The 24,860-nt window shown below is 39.5% G+C and overlaps 1 protein-coding gene and 1 pseudogene across 2 annotated transcripts; one reads left to right on the forward strand and one right to left on the reverse strand.

Moving 5' to 3' along the window:
* Positions 1–5,185: 5,185 nt before the first annotated feature.
* Positions 5,186–8,495, forward strand: LOC146390275 (tripartite motif-containing protein 16-like). The gene has a single exon (XM_084923335.1). It carries the CDS (start codon positions 5,405–5,407, stop codon positions 7,064–7,066), a length of 1,662 nt encoding a protein of 553 aa, XP_084779461.1. The 5' UTR covers positions 5,186–5,404; the 3' UTR covers positions 7,067–8,495.
* A 5,421-nt stretch (positions 8,496–13,916) lies between these two features.
* LOC146390276 (tripartite motif-containing protein 29-like) lies at positions 13,917–20,492 on the reverse strand (annotated as a pseudogene). Its single transcript, XR_014799811.1, has 3 exons — positions 20,255–20,492; positions 19,863–19,976; positions 13,917–15,167 (listed from the first exon to the last, which is right to left on the reverse strand). The product of XR_014799811.1 is annotated as a tripartite motif-containing protein 29-like (transcript).
* Between the last annotated feature and the right edge of the window lie 4,368 nt (positions 20,493–24,860).

The raw sequence follows: 24,860 nt of genomic DNA on the forward strand, positions 1-24,860 counted from the left end.
ACAATTTCTCTCCACAAAACTGTTTTATTTGGAATAACTGCAATATTATTTATAAAAATAAAACTCTTTTCTTAAATAACTGGTTTAATAATGGAATAATCTGGGTTAGTCAGTTATATAGAGAAGATGGACTCTTATATAACTACTCTGAGTTCCTCAGGAGATACAATGTACCGATAACGCCTAAAGAATTCTCAATAGTGTTCGATGCCATCCCATCTGGTCTGTCCATGTTACACAGATGCTCCCACAGTGCTCCACTACGGGTCACTCCCCCGGATGTGTTACATTCTTCTCTTGGCAATGTTTGCTTTTCCTCTCATAAGTCTATAAATACCAAAATAAGATCTCTCTTTCGGGATGCTATGGTCTCTGTTCCATCAGCCATATTTTATTGGGCCAATTTTGTAACAGATATTGAATGGAAAAAAGTTTGGACTTTACCACAAAGGTTTTTCTTAACAAACAAAATTAAAGAGATTTCCTTTAAGTTGATTCATAATTTTTACCCTACCAAACAATATTTGTCCAAATTTATGGCTGAAATAAATGTAAATTGTACCTTCTGTCAAGAGCAACCTGAAACAGTTTCTCATCTGTTTTGGTCATGTAAATTTACGTGTAAATTCTGGAAGGATTTCCACAAGTTTATTACTGACTCTGTTCTCCCTAATCTTCAACTATACTACAAGGATGTTATCTTTGGCTATTATAATTTTAAAGACAAGGACAATGATGCTTTCTTCTTTATAAATTTGGTTTTATTTTTGGCAAAATTTCATATACACAAAAGCAAAGTCCTCGGCAGAAAGCCTGAACTTCTTGTATTAAAAATGGAACTTGCACAATATATAAGGACAATCTCCTCATCAAAAAACACTAAGGCTCTCAAGACTGTTAACATCTGTAACCGATTGAAACTACTAACTTGATTTTGGCTCTTGCAAACTTTTGTTTATTTATGTTCCCCTTAATTTATTTTATTTTTTGTACTCACTTTTGTCTCACTGTCCTTGTCACTCTCTCTGTTCCTCATTGTACTACCACAATGTTATCTTTTATGTGATTCCTGTTTTACTTGACTGTATGTCTAAAATGTGATAAATAAAGTTTAAAAAAAAAAAAAAATAAATAAAATAAAATAAAATAAATAAATAAATAAAAATAAATAAATAAATATACGGACAACAGGTTCTTCCGCGGCAATCTCTTGTCGTCAATAAGCGACGTTTAGGGAGCTCTATAGTATTCAATGAGAGGACCCTGCACGTCAATTCTCGACGCGAGGGGGGTACCCTGCGCGTCGATAAGTGAAGCAGAGGGAGCCTGACCATGCGTCACACATTTGACGAGTTGGGTCTTACATATGCTGCATTGGCATTGCACCTTGATAAAAAACTTATAAAAGAGGTTGATAAGTTACTTTTCAACTTTATCTGGAAAAATAGGACACACTACATTAAAAAAACAGTTCTTATGAACTCCTATGTCAATGGAGGACTTAATGTGTTAGATTTTAACACTTTAAATAACACATTCAAAATAAATTGGTTGAAGAATCTAATTACTAATCCTACTTCCATTTGGAATACTATACCTGTGTTCATGTTTTCTAAGTTAGGTGGCACTGAATTTTTCCTTACTTGTAATTTTGATATTGATAAAATCCCTTTAAAAATCTCTGCTTTTCATCGTCAAGCTTTTTTAGCATGGACTCTTATTTACAAGCATAACTTTAGTCCACACAATTATTATATCTGGAATAACAAGGATGTTTTATTTAAAAGAAAATCTCTCTTCTTAGATAGTTGGTTTAGGAATGACATTGTTTTAGTCAACCAATTATTTGATTCAAATGGTACGCTTTTGTCCTATGAAGAATTTTGTTTACACTTCAATTTAGCTATAAATCGTCATGATTATACCAAAGTATTTGGCTCAATACCATCAGGGGTTTGTATGCTGTTTAAGAATCAACCTAATATCGCTTCATTCCACAGGCCGTTGGCATCTCCCATACAAACCTTTGTTGGCAAGATTTGCTTTTCTAAGCAATCTAAAAACAACAATAAATCGATTAGAGCTTTATTTCAGAGTACCATAACCACGCTACCATATGTCATTTTTTTATGGAACCGGCTGTCAGATGGTATTATGTGGAACGAAGTTTGGAAACTCCCTAATCAGTTTTTAATTACCAACAAAATTAAAGATATTTCTTATAAATTAATACACAGAATTTATCCTTCTAAAGATTATCTTCAAAGCAAATTCAAATTAGACATTGATACAAGCTGTAGCTTTTGTAAAACTTCCAAGGAATCTACTATACATCTTTTTTGGTTTTGTAACCTTGTACAAGATTTTTGGCAGAGTTTATGTGTTTTTATTTCAGAAAATATATTTAAAGGATTTGTACTGTTTTGGAAATATGTTTTGTTTGGTCTGCACAAAAACCAAAAACAATTCAACTTTGATAACAGATATATGATTAACTAGTTACTTTTAATGGCTAAATTTCATATTCACAAGTCCAAATGTTTAGGAAGACATCCCTCTTTTTATGTATTCTCCTTTGAACTTGTACAGTATCTTAACTCAATTAAGAACTCCACTAACCCAAAAGCTATAAAAACTATTGGTGTTTATGAAAAAATCAAGATCTTTCAATCACTTTATTCTTTGGCTTGATCAGTTACTTTCCCCCTAGCATATTTATATTGTTGTTTCTGAATACTGTTCTTGTATTTGTTTATCTATGCATACAATTCTTTTGTGAGTACGACACCATTATTGTAGTACTGTTTAATTCCATTTTGTATTGTACTGATGTTTAAATAAAGGTTAAAAAAACAAACAAAAAAAAAAACATTTGACGAGTTGGGAGTGTCACTACCCGATCCGTACCAGAAACCCGATCGGTACCCCGCATGCGCGAAAGGGGTCTACTTCCGGTCGAAGCATTTTACGATAGTTACAGGTCAGAGTATCTATTAAGATGTTAAGAATAACAAGTATCTCTTAAAATGTTTCCGTTAATGAAACATTTAATGTAATGTAGACAAAAACAAAAAAATAAAAAGATAGTGACAGATCGGGACTCCCGATCCTTACTGCGCATGTGCAAAGTCGGACCGTACAAATCAGGTCTACCCGATCTGTACCGCGCATGTGCAGGGGTTTTCTTCTTCTTCTGTTCGTTAATGGCAGTGTACCCCCCCCCCCCCCCCCCCCCAGTGTACGAGAATACCGCCACCTGCTGACTGAGCGAATGAACCCTATTGTAAACTGAATTAGCGTCATTACAAACGTGTGTTAAATTTGATTTAGTGATAATCGAGTGTGTTTATGCTTGTCTGTGTGGAGAGGATTGTTGGAAAAGTGATGATAATGTCCGCTATCACTGTCAATTGCCAGTAAACACTTCATCTGGCTGCTGAATCTTCACGTGACATAGTATAAAGTCTGTATTATTAACTCTGTCATTAGGCACCATTCTTCTTATTTTACGGCGCTGTTGTTCAATCGGGTAACGCTCTCTGTTGAGGAGAAAAGCAAAAATTTGTTGCGGATATGGATTATCCATTGTTTAAATGTCCCGGTAGTCGAAAAGGAGGCAGAGCTGTTGAGAAATGCTAGGAGCTAACTGGGCGCTAACCGTATCATTCAAATATATTGAATGTCGCAATGTTGGCAAAGAGAGGAAGTGACGTAAGATTTGCGCATGTGGGGTACCGATCGGGTTTCCGGTACAGATCGGGTAGTGACAGTGAGAACGTGTTGATTATTTTATATGGAAAAATCGTACGCATTATATTAGAAAAACTGTTGTGATGAATAAGTACGAATCAGGTGGGCTTAACGTCCTAGACTTTTCTACTTTAAATAACACTTTCAAAATTAATTGGGCTAAACATTTTCTTAAAAACCCTACCTCTATCTGGAACTTTATACCATATTATATTTTCTCTCGTTTTGGTGGCTTTAATTTTATTTTAAATTGTAATTACAATGTTGAGAAACTCCCTGTAAAGCTTTCATCCTTCCATAAGCAGGTCCTCTTAGCGTGGACCCTCATTTATAAACACAACTTCTCACCTCACAAATACCTTATCTGGAACAACAGAGATATTTTATATAAAAATAAATCACTTTTCCTGGAAACTTGGATCCAAAATGGGATCCTATTGGTGGCTCAGCTGGTTAGTAAAGAGGGACAACTACTTACTTACGACGACTTTATTGCACTATATAATTTTCCAATCAGTGTTCAGGAATTCTCAATGGTGCTTGGTGCCATACCCTCAGGGACTTTAATGTTATATAAAAACACTGACAGCTCAATATCTACCTCAGTCACTCTCCCTGATCCGGCTGAATCACCAATAGGAAAAATCTGCTTTTCACAGGAACTTGGTAACAGCAATAAGAGAATACGTAGTTTATTCCAAGAAGATATCGTCTCTCTCCCATATATAATATCTTATTGGAACCGATTTGTTCCAGATATCAAGTGGAAGACAGTCTGGATGGTCCCCCATAAATATTTGATTGTAAATAAGGTGAAGGAAGTCTCATTTAAAATTCTACGTAAATGTTATCCAGCCAGTCACATGGTAAAATTTAAAAGGGACATAAATACTAATTGTACTTTCTGTGGGGATCATCCAGAAACTGTGACACATCTTTTTTGGTACTGTTCTTTTACACAGAGATTTTGGAAGGAATTTAGCAGGTTTGTTATTGTCCATATTTTAAGGGAGTTTTCTTTACGATGGGAAAATGTTTTATTCTGTTTTTTTAAGTTCCCCGAGAAGTATGATAAATGTTTTTTTATGATAAATTTGTTAATACTTTTAGCTAAATTTTTTATCCATAAATGTAAGTTTACTAACAAAACACCATATTTCTGTTATTATTTTAAGGATGTGGAAATGTACATACAATCAATATCAGACTCCACCAACAAAAAGGCTCTCAAAACAATATATGTATGTGAATTTTTGCGTGTATTTTTATAATTGTTACCTTTTTCTTTTACCCTTGGCTTTTTGTGTTCATGTTCTGTTGTTTTGTATACTTCATCTGTTCGTATGTTGTATACTCATTGTTTGTTAAATAAAGTTTAAAAAAAAACAAAAAAAAAAAAAACGTGTTGATTTAACACTTTCACCTCCCCCTTCTTCCTGCTCTTAAACACAGCACCTCCTCTCTGTCCACGTGTTTCCTCGTTCCCTCCCCTTCAGATCTGCACTTTGAAGATGGGTGTAACCAACATGTGGTGACGTGTAAGAGCTGACAGGCTCCATTCACTGCAGAAACACATCCTGTTGAGATCAGCGCTCAGACTAGTTTCAGTTATAAGGAAGAGAAACTCAAACAGTCACTGACACTGAGAGGAGAAATGGCGCAGAAAGGAGTTCAGCTGGACCGAGAAACCTTCTCTTGTTCCATCTGTTTGGATCTACTGAAGGATCCGGTGACTACAACCTGTGGACACAGCTACTGCATGAACTGTATTAAAGGTTTCTGGGATGAAGAGGACAGGAAGGGAATCCACAGCTGCCCTCAGTGCAGGAAGACGTTCACACCGAGGCCTGTCCTGGAGAAAAACATCATTTTAGCAGCTTTACTGGAGCAGCTGAAGAAGACTGGACTCCAAGCTGCTCCAGCTGATCACTGCTATGCTGGACCTGAAGATGTGGCCTGTGATGTCTGCACTGGGAGGAAGCTGAAAGCCATCAAGTCCTGTTTATTTTGTCTGGCCTCTTACTGTGAGGAACACCTCCAACCTCACAATGATGCAGCTCCATTAAAGAAACACAAGCTGGTGGCCCCCTCCAAGAAGCTCCAGGAGAACATCTGCTCTCGTCATGATGAGGTGATGAAGATTTTCTGTCGTACTGATCAGCAGAGTATCTGTTATCTCTGCACAATGGATAAACATAAAGGCCATGAAACAGTCCCAGCTGCAGCAGAAAGGACTGAGAAGCAGAAGGAGCTCGAGGTGAGACGACTAAACATCCAGCAGAGAATCCAGGAGCGAGAGAAAGATGTGAAGCTGCTTCAACAGGAGGTGGAGGCCATCAATGGCTCTGCTGATAAAGCAGTGGAGGACAGTGAGAAGATGTTCAGTGAGCTGATCCGTCTCCTCCAGAAAAGAAGCTCTGATGTAAAGCAGCAGGTCAGATCCCAGCAGGAAACTGAAGTGAGTCGAGTCAAAGAGCTTCAGGAGAAGCTGGAGCAGGAGATCGCTGAGCTGAAGAGGAAAGATGGCGAGCTGGAGCAGCTCTCACACACAGAGGATCACAGCCAGTTTCTACACAACTACCCCTCACTGTCAGCACTCAGTGAGTCTACACACTCATCCAGCATCAATATTCATCCTCTGAGATACTTTGAGGATGTGACAGCAGCTGTGTCAGAGACCAGAGATAAACTACAGGACATTCTGAGAGAGGAATGGACAAACATCTCACTGACAGTCACTGAAGTGGATGTTTTACTGTCACCAACAGAGCCAAAGACCAGAGCTGGATTCTTAAAATATTCATGTGAAATCACACTGGATCCAAATACAGCACACACACAAATGTCATTATCTAAGAGAAGCAGAAAAGCAACAGTAATGAAAAAAGAACAGTCCTATTCTGATCATCCAGACAGATTCACTGGATGGTATCAGGTCCTGAGTAGAGAGAGTCTGACAGGACGTTCTTACTGGGAGGTGGTGTGGAGAGGGGGAGACATTGACGTAGCAGTCACATATAAAAATATAAACAGAGCAGGGAACTCATTTGGATACAACGACAAATCTTGGGCATTACGTTGCAACACAGATAGTTATAGATTTTTCTATAACAAAGTCCAAACAGACGTCTCAGGTCCTCATTCCTCCAGAGTAGGAGTGTACCTGGATCATAGAGCAGGTATTCTGTCTTTCTACAGCGTCTCTGAAACCATGACTCTCCTCCACAGAGTCCAGACCACATTCACTCAGCCGCTCTATGCTGGACTTCTGCTGTTTGATTCTGGAATCTCTGCAGAGTTCATTAAACTGAAGTAGAAAAAACTAATTGAGGGACAGTTGGTAAACCTGCGTGTCTTAGTTTCCAGTTTCTTTGGTCTCATCATTGTTACTGAGAGCTCACTGTTGTGCTGTGTATTCTCATCTGTCAGTCACACTCTATGGGCGCTACTTTGACGTCTTATCTGTATTGGTCGTGCTCCTTTCTTTCTTTTTTTTCTAGGCATTGAGGCTCTGACTGCACATGAGAAAAATTATTTGGCTATAGATAAGTTTTAACTAGGGCTGTCAACATTAACGCATTAACGCGTCATCACGATTAACCTGATTAAAATTTTTTTTAACACAATTAACCCATCTGGAGCACAGAATCAACAAACTTTTGACAAACTGCCCGAAAATCATTAACAGTGACATTTCAGGGATTTTGAGTCATTTTGCACTTCAAATGTGTTTGGTGTGTTAAAAATTTTAATCGTATTACTTGTGATGACGGATTAGTCCGCAATAACACATTAATGTGGACAGCCCTAGACAGTCAGCATTTTTTACATGTAAAAGTAGTTCAATAAACACACTGTCTGGGATTTTTATTTTGAAAAATGATGCTTATTTCAATTTTATGAAAGTTTTTACTTCATCAAATGTTGTAAAAGTTTATAAAATACAAATGACAAATTTTAAAAATGTGTAATTATTGTAGAAAATAAAATTGCATTACTTGCATGACGTGGGCTTACACTTTGGGAATCACTGATGTAGAGTTAAGGTTAAATTAGCCACGACTGCAAAAATTGCAACCACGTTTGCTCTGCTGTTAACCTGTGTGGTCACTAGATGGTGATGTTTGATTGTATTTGTCCATGTAGACGCTGTAATATCGCTTGCTGAACTCACTCATCATCATTGTGGATTTAATTTCTTATGTTATTACAATATTAAATTTAAAATTCCATGGTTTTGAAATTTTATTTTATTACTGAGTCATGGTTATAAGATGTGATATTTTGACCACCCACTGGTTCCAGTTAAATAACTCCATTTATTCAGAATTTAGTTACGGTTTTCCTCCACCAAATTATCACAAACAATTCAAATATCCAGATTACTAATGCTTGTTTATTTTAGTCACCATCATAAATATTAAATTGGTTTTGAAATTGCAACTACAATACGGTATTGATGGTCAAGTTTGCTTATATAACGAGAAATATTTTGACTTTGGAGTGGGTGTAAAGCTTATTCGGTTGCAGTTTTTTAGCGCTGTTAACTTTAAGTGAATGGAATACTGGTACACTGGGTCCATGTGTTGGCTATGTTGCTGATAGTGAGCAAGTCAGAACATGCTGCAGAACCCGCAAAGAGCAGCCACTAAAACAAACAGTAGTGTCCGCAGCTCAGACACGACACATTTCACTGCATGTTGTACTCTGTATGATTGTGTATGTGACCAATAAAGCTTGTTTCTTCTACCTTCTTTCTTCTAGTGATGGGATGTTTGGCTCTTTTCAGAGAGCTGGCTCTTTTGACTCCCAAATGGCTCTTAATTTATTATTATCTGTAGCCTCATATTTTAGCTTTACTTGGCAAATATAAATGCTTTGTGTGTTGTTAAACCCTTTTGCATGTAGTGCTTTTATGAAAAGCCTTATAATTGCCTAATTTTGTGTGTTTGTTCTGTTACAAAAGCAGGCATTCTTACTTTTGTTTAATATATACTTTTATAATTTAACACAAAAACAAAACACTGCAAACAAATCCACAGAAGAGAAATAGAACCAAACTCAGTAGCCAAACAGTATGTCCTCAGTGCAGGTTGACATTCAGAAAAATCAAATGCCTGAGCTTGGATGGGCCGATGAGGTTTCTCCTCTTAGTTAGCTTCTCCTTCTATAAACTGCAGTCAGATGCTGCTTCATTTATGGGTGTCAGTCTTATTTACTGTATGTGTTTTTTGTGACACAGTCGCACTCTCCTCAACGCTGTCTACCATCACACTCTCTGACCGTGGGGTACTGATGTGCAGAGCGATCCTGAAATATCGATACTTCCAATGCCAGAGTTTCATGTTGCAGGTTCAATTCTCATATGGAAAATATTAATATCTAATTTGATTAAACTTTATTAAATTCTAATTTAAAGAATTTAATAAATTCTAACTTTATTAAATTCTTTTTTTATTTTTAATTGTAAATATTACATACAGACAAAAGTAAACTCGGCAATTAGCGGGATAGTTGGCAATACTCTGTTAATAGGAACTACAATCGCCTTCCACCAAATATAATATCAAAAAACCTCAATTATTCGAAGGCATTAAGTTTAGGATCATATATGATGAAGAAAATCAACAATCTTCACATTTCAGAAACTGGAACCAGCTTTAAATATGACTAAAATAATTACGAAACAATCAATTCTCTAATCATTGACTAACTGATGAATCACTGCAGCTCCAATATATTTTTGCATTTGACAACCCACTACAGCAACTACAGAATAAAACCACTAACCAGACTGATGACAGATTTCAAACATGCTGAATATGAAGAGTAGTATCATTTAAACTCACATGATTATCAGCCATAAGAACAAACTCAGATTTATATTGATGTAAGGTATATAAATGTAAGTACAGTTTGAATCAGTGCAATATTATTTTCACACATCAATGGACCACTGAACTTCTCAGCTTCTAAAATGTAAAGCCTCATTTAGAAACTACACAAGTACATATAATGGTCAGGGATCAACATGAACCTGTCTTCTCTATTTGACTTTAATCAACTCTGCAGTGACTCCATCTCCATAAAGAAAAAGTCCAGCATAGTGAATGTGGTCTGGACTCTGTGGAGGAGAGTCATGGTTTCAGAGACGTTGTAGAAAGACAGAATACCTGCTCTGTGATCCAGGTACACTCCTACTCTGGAGGACCGAGGACCTGAGAGGACAGTTTGGATATTGTTGTGAAAAAATTCAAAATTATTTATGTACCAATATAATGCCCAAGATTTGTCATTAGATCCAAATAAAAATTGATTGATGCTCCCTGCTCTGCTGATATTCTTGTATGTGACTGTTACAAAAAAAGTGTAAAGTTACGTTGAAACCAAGCACACCATTGTTTTTCTTGTGACATTACCAATAAGTTTGATGTGTCACGTGGCCCTCTTCCTATTGAGAAAACAAAAGTTGTATCCAAGATGGCCGACTTCTAAATGGCCACCATGGTCACCACCCATCTTGAGGAGTTTGCCCCCTCACATATACTAATGTGCCACAAACAGGACTTTAATATCACCAACCATTCCCATGTTATTACAGTGTATCCATATAAATGGCCCACCCTGTACAAAGGGTCAAAGTTTAGCTTGCAAACCAAACCTCTGTACACATGTTAACCATGCACAGTTCTCACTCATTTAGCAGTAACAATGTTCTATGTCCTCAAATGAAACATTTGGGAAGTGTAGTTTAAAGAAAGTGTTTTGTTTAATCTAAAATACTGTAAAATATTGTAAAACACTCATATGGCCAACAAGACAGAAAAAGGTGTTCATAATAGAGTGTTCATAATGAGTTTTCATAAATCTTTGTTTTATTTTCTCGTGGACGTCCACCCAAGTCTCCCCCTGTTGGCCATTAAAAACAAAGCAGGTCTACGGCATTCACTTCGTAGAACTCCAAGTAACGTCCATCTTTTACATGCAGCCTGTCATTAAAATGACATTTTATTACTACAGCATCCTGAGTACATTTTCTCCCTTTTAAAATTAATTTTTCAACAGAACAATATTAACAGTTCCAACACGAGCAATGACAAAGAAAAAAAAACAATTACACAATTGGTGACTCCCTACTTAAGTTTTTTCTTGTATTTGAATACCACAGTAAACAATCTATATTAATGTTGGCTTTTTGATCAGAATCAGAATCGCGTTCACTGGCTATGTATATGCACACACACATACAAGGAATTTGGTTCCAGTAGATGGTGACTGTCAAGCACAGCAGTGTAAATAAATCTCAACAATGTAAGAGCAACACAATACCCCCCTGCCCCCCAGTCTGTGTCCAGGGTGTGAGGGGTCTGTGATGATTTTCCCTGCCCGTTTCCTGGTTCTTGAGAGGTACAGGTCCTGGATGGAGGGCTAGGGGGTGCCGATGACCTTTCTGCTGCCCGTACAGTCTGCTGCAGTCTGCGCCTGTCCTGTTTGGTGGCTGCTCCATACCAGACTGTGATGGAGGAGCACAGGACAGTAAATGACTGCAGTGTAGAACTGGATCAGCAGCTTCTGTGGAAGACTGTATTTCCTCAGTTGTCTCAGGAAGTACATCCTCTGCTGGGTCTTTTTGAGGATGGAGTTGATGTTGGTCTCCCACTTCAGGTCCTGGGAGATGGTGGTACCCAGGAACTTGAAGATCTCCACAGTCGACACCTGGCTGTCTGATATGGTGAGGGGGAGCAGAGTTGAGGGATGTCTCCTGACGTCCACTGTCATCTCTACAGTCTTAAGCATGTTCAGCTCCAGATTGTGCTGACTGCACCAGAGTACCAGCCGCTCAACTTCCTGCCGGTATGCAGACTCATCACCATCCTGAATGAGGCCAATGACCGTGGTGTCATCTGCAAACTTTGGCAGTTTAACAGCCGAGTTCTTGGAGGTGCAGTCATTGGTGTAGAGGGAGAACAATAGTGGTGAGAGTACACATCCTTGAGGGGCATCAATACTGAGGGACCGCGTTTCAGAGATGATCTCCCCCAGCCTCACTTGCTGCTTCCTGTCTGTCAGGAAGCTGGTGATCCACTGACAGGTAGCTGGTGACACGCTGAGCTGGGAGAGTTTGGAGGAGAGAAGTTCAGGCATGATGGTGTTCAAAGCCGAACTAAAGTCCACAAACAGGACCCTGGCATAAGTTCCCGGGCAGTCGAGGTGTTGCAGGATGTAATGCAGCCCCATGTTCACTGCATCATCCACCGACCTGTTTGCCGGGTAGGCAAACTGCAGGGGGTCTAGCTGGTGGCCTGTAATGTCCTTCAGATGGGCTAATACCAGTCGTTCCAAGGATTTCATGACCACAGACGTCAAGGCGACAGGTCTGTAGTCATTCAGTCCTGTAATGGTGGGTTTCTTGGGGGACCGGGATGATGGTGGAGTGTTTGAAGGAGGGGGGAACTTCACACAGCTCCAGGGATCTGTTGAAGATGTGGGTAAAGATGGGAGCCAGCTGTTCAGCACAGGTTTTGAGGCAGGAGGGTGAAACACCGTCTGGTCCGGGGGCTTTCCTGGACTTCTGTTTCTGAAACAGTCAGCTCACATCATGAGTGTGTATTCTGAGTTTCAGGGAGAAGGAAAGGGGGGTGAGAGGAGTGATGAAGGTCGTTGAGACAGGATTGGGAAGGGTGATGGTAGTCGTTGAGTCTGGATTGGGGAAGGTGGTGGTGGTCGTTGAGTCTGGATTGGGGAGGGTGGTCGTTGAGTCTGCATTGGGGAGGGTGGTTGTGGTCATTGAGTCTGCATTGGGGAGGGTGGTCGTGGTCATTGAGTCTGGATTGGGGAGGGTGGTCGTGGTCATTGAGTCTGGATTGGGGAGGGTGGTGGTGGACGTTGAGTCTGGATTGGGGAGGGTGGTGGTGGACGTTGAGTCTGGATTGGGGAGGGTGGTGGTGGACGTTGAGTCTGGATTGGGGAGCGTGAGGTGGGAAGGTGTTGGGGGTCAATGTCTGAAAAAATGTCTCTGGGGAGGGGAGGGTGAGGCGTGGGAGTCTGTCCGTCTCAAACCTGCATTAGAATGTATTCAACTCATTGGCCAGGTCTTTGTTTGCTTCAACAGGGGGTGGGGGACGTCTGTAGCTGGTGATTTCCTGCAGGCCCTTCCACACTGATGGAGGGTCATTGGCTGAGAGCTGTTCTTTAAGCTTCTGGGAGTAGATCCTTTCGGCTGCTTTGATCACCCCGGTCAGTGTGTTCCTGGCCTGCTTGACAGGGCCCTGTCACCACTTGTGTAGGCATCCTCCTCGGCCTTACGAAGATGTTGGAGTTGAGGAGAGAACCATGGTTTGCTGAGTATTATGAAGTCACTTTACTACTGTCTACTTAGTTGTAATGCATATATTGACACACATGCTTGCAGTAAATGCTGACAGTGTTGTAAAGAGTGCAGCTGTAGCATACTATACCAGATAAACTATACCATCACATTATTTCAGAAGCACTCAAAGCATCTGCTTCAACATTATATTTGGTCCCAAAAGAGCATGCAGTCTTCATGTAGACCTAACCTGATTAACAAGGTTAAAATCAAAAAAACCCTTCTATTTAAGTTTACTAAACTCGCCAGTAACACCACACTCAAAAAGAAAAAGTCCGGCATAGAGCGGCTGAGTGAATGTGGCCCGAACTTTGTGGAGGAGAGTCATGGTTTCAGAGACGCTGTAGAAAGACAGAATACCTGCACTGTGATCCAGGTACACTCCTACTCTGGAGGACCAAGGACCTGAGAGGGGAGTTTTGTTTTTGTTGTACAAAAACTGATAACGCTCTGTTTTACAACTTAAAGCCCAGGATTTGTCATTCCATCCAAATCCACTTTCATCTGAGCGCCCTACTCTACTGATATTTTTGTAAGCAACTGCTACATAAATTCCCGCTTTCCCGCTCCACTCCACCTCGTAGTAACAACGTCCAGTCAAACTCTCTCTACTCAGGACCTGATACCAAAAGGTGAATCTATCTGAATGTTCAGAATGTAATGGTTGTTTTATTACTGTTGCTTTTCTGTTTCCTTCAGACAATAACAGATGTCTGTGTGCTGTGTTTGGATCCAGTGTGATGTCACATGAATATTTTAAGAATTCAGCTCTGGTCTTTGGCGCTGGTAGTGACAGTAAAACATCCACTTCAGTTACTGTCAGTGAGATGTTTGTCCATTCCTCTCTCAGAATGTCCTGTAGTTTACCTCTGGTCTCTGACACAGCTGCTGTCACATCCTCAAAGTAGCTCAGAGGACGAATATTGATGCTGGATGAGTGTGTAGACTCACTGAGTGCTGACAGTGAGGGGTAGTTGTGTATAAAATGGTTGTGATCCTCTGTGTATGCGAACTGCTCCAGCTCGCCGTCTTTCCTCTTCAGCTCAGCGATCTCCTGCTCCAGCTTCTCCTGAAGCTCTTTGACTCGACTCACTTCAGTTTCCTGCTGGGATCTGACCTGCTGCTTCACATCAGAGCTTCTTTTCTGGAGGAGACGGATCAGCTCAGTGAACATCTTCTCACTGTCCTCCACTGCTTTATCAGCAGAGCCATTGATGGCCTCCACCTCCTGTTGAAGCAGCTTCACATCTTTCTCTCGCTCCTGGATTCTCTGCTGGATGTTTAGTCGTCTCACCTCGAGCTCCTTCTGCTTCTCAGTCCTTTCTGCTGCAGCTGGGACTGTTTCATGGCCTTTATGTTCATCCATTGTGCAGAGATAACAGATACTCTGCTGATCAGTACGACAGAAAATCTTCATCACCTCATCATGACGAGAGCAGATGTTCTCCTGGAGCTTCTTGGAGGGGGCCACCAGCTTGTGTTTCTTTAATGGAGCTGCATCATAGTGAGGTTGGAAATGTTTCTCACAGTAAGAGGCTAAACAGACTAAACAGGACTTGATGGCTTTCATCTTCCTCCCAGTGCAGACATCACAGGCCACATCGTCAGGTCCAGCATAGCAATGATCAGCTGGAGCAGCTCGGAGTCCAGTCTTCTTCAGCTGTTCCACTAAATCTGCTAACACAATGTTTTTAACCAGGACAGGCTTTGGTATGAAAATCTTCCTGCACTGAGGGCAGCTGTGGATTCCCTTCCTGTCCTCTTCATCAAAGTGAGATTTAATACAGTTCATGCAGTAGCTGTGTCCACAGGGAATAGCCACCGGATCCTTCAGTAGATCCAAACAGATTGAACAAGTGATGGTTTCTCGATCCACTTGAACTCCTTGCTGTGCCATTTATCCTCTCAGTGACAGTAGGTGTGTGAGCATTTATTTTGTAGATGGTAACCTAGTTTGAGTTCATAGGTCAAGTGTTTCAGTGGTGAATGAAGCTTGTGAAGTTTTGTTTATCACCACGTTGGTTTCAGTCATCTTCAAACTGCAGATCTAAAGGACAGTGATCAAAGAAACATGGGTCATTCTATCACTATGTTGTGTTTGCATCTAATATATCAGTGTTGATGGATGCCAAATGAGGAGGTGAGTGTTTTGTGCTGTGACCTTTAGTGTTGTGGAGAATTTGGCTACTTTAGTTGGAACACTTGTGAGTGTTGTTGGCCAGGTGATGGCAATAACAATGTGGCGTGGTGATTCAGCCTTGTTGTGATCATTGTGTGGCCATAGCTCTCCATTTGTGGTTGGTCACTAGCATGCTTGCTTTACTGAACTTTGGAGATTAAAGTAACTTGTTGTGGTATGTGACCACTTGTGTGGTGGAGACAACAGATCACTTGGTTGTGGTTATTATCTTTTGTGTTAGACTGATATTATCTGAAGTGCTTTAATACTGTGCCTTATATTAATCTCATATTAATCAAAATGCCATATAATCATATATTGTAGTACTAAGTGGACACAGCCCAGAATAATAAAGGCATTAGAATACATGTCCTTCAGTTGTAGACTCCCGCCCACGTTTGCCAGCAGAACAGTAGATAACAGGGAACCATCTTCTAGTGGAAACTTGCTGAAATGCTGTTGTTTAGACTAGAATGGGGTGCCCGGTATTAAAACTGTCAAGTTCCCGTCACCATTTTGAGATCCGCAGCAACGTGTTATGCAGGACGCATCTCCCTTCTAGAAGTGATTGTGTAAGAGAATAGTGTGAAATGGTCTACTGAGCAGTGTGTGTGTGTGTGTGTTGTCTTCCATTGGATGAGGAATCAGAAGAATGCAGTGAAGTGTTTATATTTAACAGCTGATACTTTTGTTTTGTGTTGTAGCAGGTCAAGTAATCATTTTGGGTTTGACTGTTGTCCTCCTTTGTGTTGGATCATATTAGTTTTTGTGTGTTCGGTGTGGCAACTTCAAATCCTCATGCAGGGGCATCCATGCTTAAAGATGCGAACTATAGTAATGTGAACGCTGAGCTTCTGCTAGCTTTTACTTTTCTTTCAGGTTTGGGGATCAATGACCATAAAGCTTCAGAGTGGGTTTTAATTTATTTTAGGGGTCCTAGAAGAACCTTTTTGAGGGAGGTGGTGTAACACCCATCTGCAGCCCCAAATCTCCTCAGTGTGTTCAGCTGGTGCTAACTGGCCACACCTAGTCAGGTGTTGATAAAAGCATACCTGAGACAGGCTTTCCAGAAGGCTCACTAGTCTTTGCCTTGGTGGCTCAGCCGTTTTAGCCAACCTGCTATGCCATTTTAAGATAAAACCTCTTATTACTAACACTCTGGTATTTGTCTCCTTTTTTTAATGTTGCGACTTTTGAGTCATAACAGCCATGCTTGTCTGAAAACCGTTTAGAAAATTGGTCATTAATTTATTTAAATTAAACTTTTCCTTCTTGGCACTTCCAACACAGGTCGTCTTTACTGATTCCCATTTTATGAAGTCTCGTTAGTGTATAATAGTACCTATTGAGAATTTTATATTGAATACATTTGCCTCTAGCTTCCCTAATGTAGAACCCATTTTCAGAAATAATTGAATCCCATGTTCCCTCTTTGAAGGAACAATCCAGATCTTTTTCCCAAGCCCTTTTAAGACTTTTACATCTGTTGTTTTTAACCCAATGACATAAATGATACCATTTTGATGCCTTTGCAGTTAAGGGTGGAAGTACAACAAAAATTTTCTATGACATTTTTCTCTTGAGACAATTTTATTTTATCTTTCAGACAGTCTCTCATTTGTAAATATCGCCAAAAATGGCCAGGTCCTTCCAAATTAAACTTTACTGTCAAATCATTGAAGGACATAAACATGTTATCTTCATATAAATTACTTATTAATCTTATGCCTTTTTTGTGCCACCTTGGCCAATAAATTGTTTGTTTACCTATTTTTTATTTTTGGGTTGTGCCACAGGGGTGCATATTTTTGAAAGTATGAGGAGAGATTACAGCTCTTGTGAACCTCTTGCCACACCATTTTTGAAAACTTTAAAATAGGGTTATCTACTCTATTCCCTTTATTGTCCGGTTTTTGAGCCAACACCTCAATGGGAGTGAATGGAAAGACCAGTTCACGTTCCATTAGAACCCAGTCTAGGTCCGAATTTATTGCTGCCCAGTGTTTACACAGCTTGAACATCTCAAATGAGATGCTGTACTGTTTTATGTTGGGTAGGGATAAACCTCCTTCTTTTCTCGGTTGGTACAGTCTACCAAGATTAATCTGCGGTCTACCACCATCCCAAAGAAAGTGTTTTATCATATTATCATATCTTGAGAAAATTTAAGGTGAAATACAAATTGGTATCATTCCAATGAAATAATTGATCAGAGGAGCTACTGCCATCTTTATCGTATTTACTTTGCCCCATAATGTCAAGTGCAGCTTACCCCATTTCTCCAAATTAGTTTTAATCCTAGTTAGTAGTTTTCCTACATTATCATTCATAATCTCATCGACATTCGGATTAAGTGTTATTCCTAAGTATTTTATCCCTTTTTCTAACACATTGAAATTGAAAGCTGACAATGAATTAGCAATACATGTTTGAGATATTGGCATTGCCTCCAACTTATGCCAGTTAATTTTGTAGCCTGATATCTTAGAGAATTCACCAATAACATTTAGCAATTTTGTTATAGAATTAGTAGGGTCCTGACACACCACCAAAATATCGTCTGCATATAGAAATAATTTATGTTCTCTTCCCCCTCCATTCACACCCACAATACTTGAATCTTCCCTAACTTTAATAGCCAGGGGTTCCAAAAAGATAGTGAACAAGAGTGGGCTAAGACTACAACCCTGACGGGTAGACCTGGAAATATTAAAAAAGGGGACATCAGTCCATTGGTGAGAACAGAGGCTTTCAGCCCTGAATAGAGTGTCTTAACCCATCTACAAAAATTATCACCAATTCCAAATTTTGATAATGCGGTGAATAAAAAACTCCATTCAACCCTGTCAAAAGCTTTCTGTGCATCAAGCGAAATTATTACTACCGGTTTTGGGTTATTTTTATTAGCCCACATAAGATGTAATAATCTCCTCATGTTATCAGCTGATGATTGATGCTTCATAAACCCCACTTGGTTTGTGAACAATCTGTGGCAACACCGTCTCCAGTCTTGCTGCCAAGATCTTTGACAGTATTTTACAATCCACATTTATTAAACTAATAGGTCTAAAATTGGTTGGGTCAGTTAAATCTTTATCATCTTTTGACAAGAGTTTTAGAATAGCTTGATTGAAACTTTCAGGAAGTGTGCCATATTGGAAAGCTTCCTGAAATACTTTAGTTAAAAATGGGGCAAGTATATCTGTAAACTTTTGATAATATTCGGCTGTAAAGCCATCTACACCTGATGACTTCCCAGTTTTCATTGCATTAATGGCTTTTTTAACTTCTGCCTCTCTTATAGGTGCCTCCAATCAGCCCTTTTCTTCCAGAAGAACTTTTGGTATTGTTAATTTATCAAAAAAGGATTCCAATTCTTCTATACTAGCCGTGATCTCAGAAGTATCCTCATAAAACAATTTGAAAACGGCATTAATATCCCAAGATGATGTCATCAATTTATCATGTTTTTTTAATTGCCGTGATCACACTTTGATTTTCTAGCCGTTTAAGTTGTCTAGCCAGTAATTGTCCTGTTTCCCCCCATTCTCATAGAAATTTGATCTGCAATAGTTAACAGCATGTGATCTTTGCCACCTTGAACAGGAACGAGTGCAAGTTGCCAGAGCTCAAGAGTGGACCACAGCTGCTCCTTATAACCAACCTCTGATTAACAGCTAAGGGAGGGGTGAATGTTCATGCTGCATTCACAGACACCATATATGAACCAACATCCACCAAATCTAACCCTGCACACACTGGCATCTCTTCCTTAGAGAAAGCAGAGTTTAGAGATACAGGGGACAAATGCCCATTACCATTACAGGGTTCTCTAAAGCTACTCGGCCAGACCCCTGGGTTGGACAAGGTATACTCAAAGTTCTTTAAGGCACTGGTTATTTTGGGAATGTCCTGGTAGATGTAACTGCAACATCACATGGAAGTTGGAGACTGTTTCCATCCACTGGTAAACCAGGTTTGTAATCCCTTTACTAACCAGAGGGTGTGTTCTTCTTCTAACTTTTCCAAAGATGAGTGATTTCTCGATCAGATAGATTTATTTTTTATTATTTTGTTGGTTCAGAAACATTAAATGTAAAAACTGTACATTTGAGTTAAAATATATATTTAGAATTTTAATAAATGACAAATTAAAAAGGCATGAACATTTTTTTGTATCGAAAAAATACCGAACCGTGAACTTTGTGTATCGTTGCACCCCTAGTGTATGAGATATATATATATATATATATATATATATATATGTGTGTATGTATGTATGTATGTATGTATGTATGTATGTATGTATGTATGTATGTATGTATGTATGTATGTGTGTATTAAAAAAGGCAGAAACAAGCTTCCATATTTTTTTTTAACCCCTGTATCAAATATATTACTGAAATGAATCTGTCACTCCCCTTTCCTCTGCCAGTAACAAGTCATATTATGAATTGGTTGTAAAAGTACACAATTAAGGTTTCTTAGATTCCCCAGGTTTATTAGAGATTATTTTAAACTAGTCTGTGTCACAAAAACGGTCATATTTCAAACTTTACTCACAGTTTTAGCAGCTCTCCTCCGCGATGTATTCTGGGATATTTGGCTGCCCAAAGTCCACACAAGTCACCACCGATGCACGCTCAATAGAATGGGAGGAGCGAGAAGAAATCCAGGCTGTCAATGCACATATTTATTTACACACACTCAGCCAGTATATTTCAATAAGGAACGTAAAACAGCGTTGCAACCAGCATGTTTTAAAGCTAACAGAGGCGTTAAGAAAGCCATTACCAAAACATTACTTTTCTCATGATTTTCTTCCTTCTGCTGAAAGCAAGGGTTAATAAAGTTAATGACTCAGTCTGTACTCATTTGGATTGAAGCCAGACTTGTGTGATCGGAGAGACTTATATTTGTGTCCCTATGAAGTCATTTTAAAATGCTACAATTACCTTGTGGATTTTAACGGTCTGCCCTAATCTCATACTACGCATCGCCTCCGGCTGCAGGTCATTGTTGGGATAAAGTGGATGGAGATTCGCTCCAAGCCGGGTGTGTACGTGAAAAAAATCGCCCTATGCACACAAAAAACACCGACATGGACCTGCAAGGTGGCACAATTACATTAGCGGTAGATAGTATGCACTAAAAGCTACAACTTCAATGGGTTATCCAGCAAAAAAACTACTATTAAACTAAGAACACATCACAACTTACCGACAGCAGTGACGCAGCAGAGTGAGGGAGGAAACACGGAAGCTCGGGGAGAATAAACAGTAGGCGTGCAGCAGCGGGTTTTATTCCTTCCAGACTTTATTTAACCACTGTCATACATTGTTTTTTAGATTTCAAAGAAGACTCCGTGTAGCTATTCGTTTTCCATGTATTTGATTGAAATGACAAACTGCTCTAAAATGATTAAAGAGCGTCATTTTGATCTGTGAATGTGAAAGTTAAGAGTCTGTTAATAGGTGCAGATCTCTGGAGGGGAGGCAGGGGAGTTTCCAGTCCACACTTCCAGAATGTGGACAATAAGGCACAGTTGGGAAATCTGATTATTTAATAGGATTAAATATAGAGTAAATAGAAACATTGGGTATGACTTTTCAGGCCAATGTGCCAAAACAGGCATTTCTGATGTCTTTTTGTACTACACTTTTCCTTCTCTTTCTTTCTAAATTCTTTAAGAAACTCTTCAGTCATTTTACACTTTACAATTTGTTCTGAATACCTTATCTTTTCTTCCTTTGAAGGGTAATTCTTAGAACGCTTAAGTTTTCTTAAGTTGGTGACTAAGAGCAATTCTTAGAAGCTGAAAGCTTTGTAAATGTAAACATGTGGCCAGTTTTCTGTGAGTAGTGGTTGTTTTAACAGTCATTGTAATTACCCCCTGCTTCAAATGTGATGTAATGTTTTTTTCCTCCAGAAACAAGAAAGCAAGAGAGAATATACTTTCTAAACAAATTCAAATAATTCTTACATGATTTAGTTAACGAAACACAAGTTCAGAAAATACAAATCAAGAAATAACGTGTAGTCACAAAGGTGATCTCTGTGCAGAGAAGAAAAAGGACAACAGTGATGAAGACCAAAGAAAACTGGAAACTAAAACACACTTGTTAACAGGCGTCCCTTAATGACTTCTGTCTATTTTAGTTTAATGAACTCTGCAGTGTCATTGTCATAATAAAAAAAACAGCATAGAGCCGCTGAGTGAATGTGGTCTGGACTTTGTGGAGGAGAGTCATGGTTTCAGAGACGTCATAGAAAGACAGCGAAAAACTCATGAGAATTTCAAAGCTGTTCTTTAACACTCCGACACTGGTCTCTCAATCTCCCATTGGAGAGGTTTTGATTTTCTTGTGCCAAAATGTATAACACGTTGGCTCGAAAGCAACTTTCATGTCACAACGTAATGCCCAAGATTTATCATTCCATCCAAATCCACATTCATCTGACATCCCGACTCTGCTGATATTCTTGTATGCGACTATAGGAATTCCTATCCCACACCACTTCACTTCCAAGTAACAACGTCCAGTCAGACTCTCTCTACTCAGGACCTGTCTAAACACAGTGAATCTGTCTGGATTAGTAGTGTAAGAATCTTGATCGTAATATACCATAGCTTCTCGATTTCCTTAAGATAATAGCAGATGTCTGTTTGCTGTGTTTGGATCCAGTGTGATTTCATGTGAATATTTTAAGAATCCAGCTCTGGTCTTTGGCTCTGTTGGTGACAGTAAAACATCCACTTCAGTGACTGTCAGTGAGATGTTTGTCCATTCCTCTCTCAGAATGTCCTGTAGTATATCTCTGGTCTCTGACACAGCTGCTGTCACATCCTCAAAGTAGCTCAGAGGACGAATATTGATGCTGGATGAGTGTGTAGACTCACTGAGTGCTGACAGTGAGGGGTAGTTGTGTAGAAAGTGGTTGTGATCCTCTGTGTGTGAGAGCTGCTCCAGCTCGCCGTCTTTCCTCTTCAGCTCAGCGATCTCCTGCTCCAGCTTCTCCTGAAGCTCTTTGACTCGACTCACTTCAGTTTCCTGCTGGGATCTGACCTGCTGCTTCACATCAGAGCTTCTTTTCTGGATGAGACGGATCAGCTCAGTGAACATCTTCTCACTGTCCTCCACTGCTTTATCAGCAGAGCCATTGATGGCCTCCACCTCCTGTTGAAGCAGCTTCACATCTTTCTCTCGCTCCTGGATTCTCTGCTGGATGTTTAGTCGTCTCACCTCGAGCTCCTTCTGCTTCTCAGTCCTTTCTGCTGCAGCTGGGACTGTTTCATGGCCTTTATGTTCATCCATTGTGCAGAGATAACAGATACTCTGCTGATCAGTACGACAGAAAATCTTCATCACCTCATCATGACGAGAGCAGATGTTCTCCTGGAGCTTCTTGGAGGGGGCCACCAGCTTGTGTTTCTTAAATTGAGTTACATGATAGAGAGGTTGGAGGTGTTTCTCACATTAAGAGGCTGGACAAGATAAACAGAACTTGATGGCTTTCAGCTTCCTCTCATTACTAAACCAGTGATCTGTAATGGAAAATTTCCATTTTTCTTGTTTAAAGTGTTAAATACTTATGCAAATGAAACACTGAAACACTGTAATAGACTGTTCAGTGGAAGTTTCTAAAACTAGATGAACTTATTTAAGCCTCAGTAGTTGAAGAAAACAACTCCCTCTGCAGCTGCTGATAATGCCAAAGGCATGAAACAGCATACCCATTGTTCCATTAGGTTTCATAGCGAGCCGCGTGACATGTGTTATGATCAGTTTATGACTTCCTCCCTCTTCTTTGGAATGCATAAAGGAGTGGAAGCTCCACTTCTGTTTTAGAGCTCTCCTGACTGTATAACTGTGATGTTTGATGTCTGTGTTTGCTCTCCTGCATGCAGTAATTTCAGTAGCTTGGCCACAGCTGATTGTGTTGCAGACTTTATTAACAGAAAATTCCATCACAGATGAAATTTTAGTTAATGCTTAAGAGCAGGGAGCAGAAAAACATCTACTATCACACAACATTGTGTTTAACTTAGACATGAAAACATAACAGTCTTAATCGTTTGAATACATTTCACTGAAAGCACAACTTATAAACACTGTTCTCACTGCTGTATTAAAAGATTCTCCTCATCTATAATGATCAGGTTTAATTAAATATGAATTAACGGAGCAAAAAAATTATTAAAATTATTACAAACTAGTCTGTGTATTCAAAGCAGTGGTAAGAAACCTTAAATCTGTGGTATGCATTTCCCACACTCAGTGAAATGGCAACTCAGTTGCTTTTATAATCTTAGTATCTTAAAAATGTAAATGTAAAAATGTATCAAGTATTAATTTGCCTCACATACACCTAACATGCATGTCTTTGGACTGCGGGAGTAACATGGAAGAAACATCCTAACTCCACACAGAAAGGCCTCAGCCAGGATTTAAATCAGGAACTTTCCCACCACCCTATTACAAATCTCAGGTTTGTGCCAAAAACCATCTCTCAAGGTACGCTCTGGGCTCGGATCCTTATATGCACCATATATGACCCCTCCTTTATTGTTTTACTATTACACTGTTTGCAGAATCCTGGGGCAAATTCCAACGACCAGTAGGTGGCTGTCTCTGAGTAACCTGTGTAAATGTGGTGGGGAAAAAAGACAGTTCCCATGACAATGTCATGGTCCCCTCTGAAGTCTGTTACCCCTCTCACTTTAAAAAAATCAAAGGCCGGAGCTTCTTTCTATTTGATGTTTTTATTTATATCTTTTTTTCTTTCTTTGTCCTTGTCTCTTAAAATCCCTGAATATTTTCTAGAAACAAAAAAAAAAGACTAAAATGGCTGAAAGTAGTACAGATGAGTGCCACGTGAGATCTATATCTGCAGGGGGGAAAGGTGTCATCTTTTTTTATATATATAATAAGTTGTCAATCTGCTTTAAAAGCCTCAAATGAAGTATTATATTCATAAAGAAGATGTCACTGCCACCTGCTGGAGAGAAAGATGGTGCATAAACATTTTTAAAAACAAACAAACAAACAAACAAACAAACAAACAAACATGCTTGCACAAGTCAAGATAAACCCCACAAACTGTATTCTGGTGTGAGCTGCACACCTGCCCCCTGTATGCACACAGCAGTATTTCCTGTGGAAGTCAGTCCACTTGGTAACACTGGGTAGGTCTTTTGAAACATTATCTGAACTAGCTTTCATTTGAGTCATTAGAGCTTAAAACCGCATGTTTATATAAACCTATCATGTCTATCGATACACCTGCTTTTCCAGACGAGCCACAATGCCGGCAGATTAACTCGTGTCACAGATTAACTGGTGACGGTCAAACAGATGTGTGGTAGACTTGCTTTTAAACTGACATCATGCAGTTCATCTTCTCACCCACAGAGGGCCACAAATCACCATCAATGAAGAGTTCTAGGAGATGTTAGTGTAGATGCTCCATGACTTAATAAGGCATTCTGTTTTAAGGGGTTAGAGAGAAAGTAAAAGCAAAAACCATGCAAATCTGCATTTGCTCTCATTTTAAGAGCTT

Source organism: Perissodus microlepis, chromosome 3, assembly GCF_051167445.1.
Source record: "Perissodus microlepis isolate ML-2025 ecotype Zambia chromosome 3, ASM5116744v1, whole genome shotgun sequence".
Lineage (NCBI taxonomy): Eukaryota > Metazoa > Chordata > Actinopteri > Cichliformes > Cichlidae > Perissodus > Perissodus microlepis.

Excerpts from the sequence above, each read along its gene's own strand:
- LOC146390275 (XM_084923335.1), top strand. The coding sequence starts at position 5,405 with ATGGCGCAGAAAGGAGTTCAGCTGGACCGAGAAACCTTCTCTTGTTCC.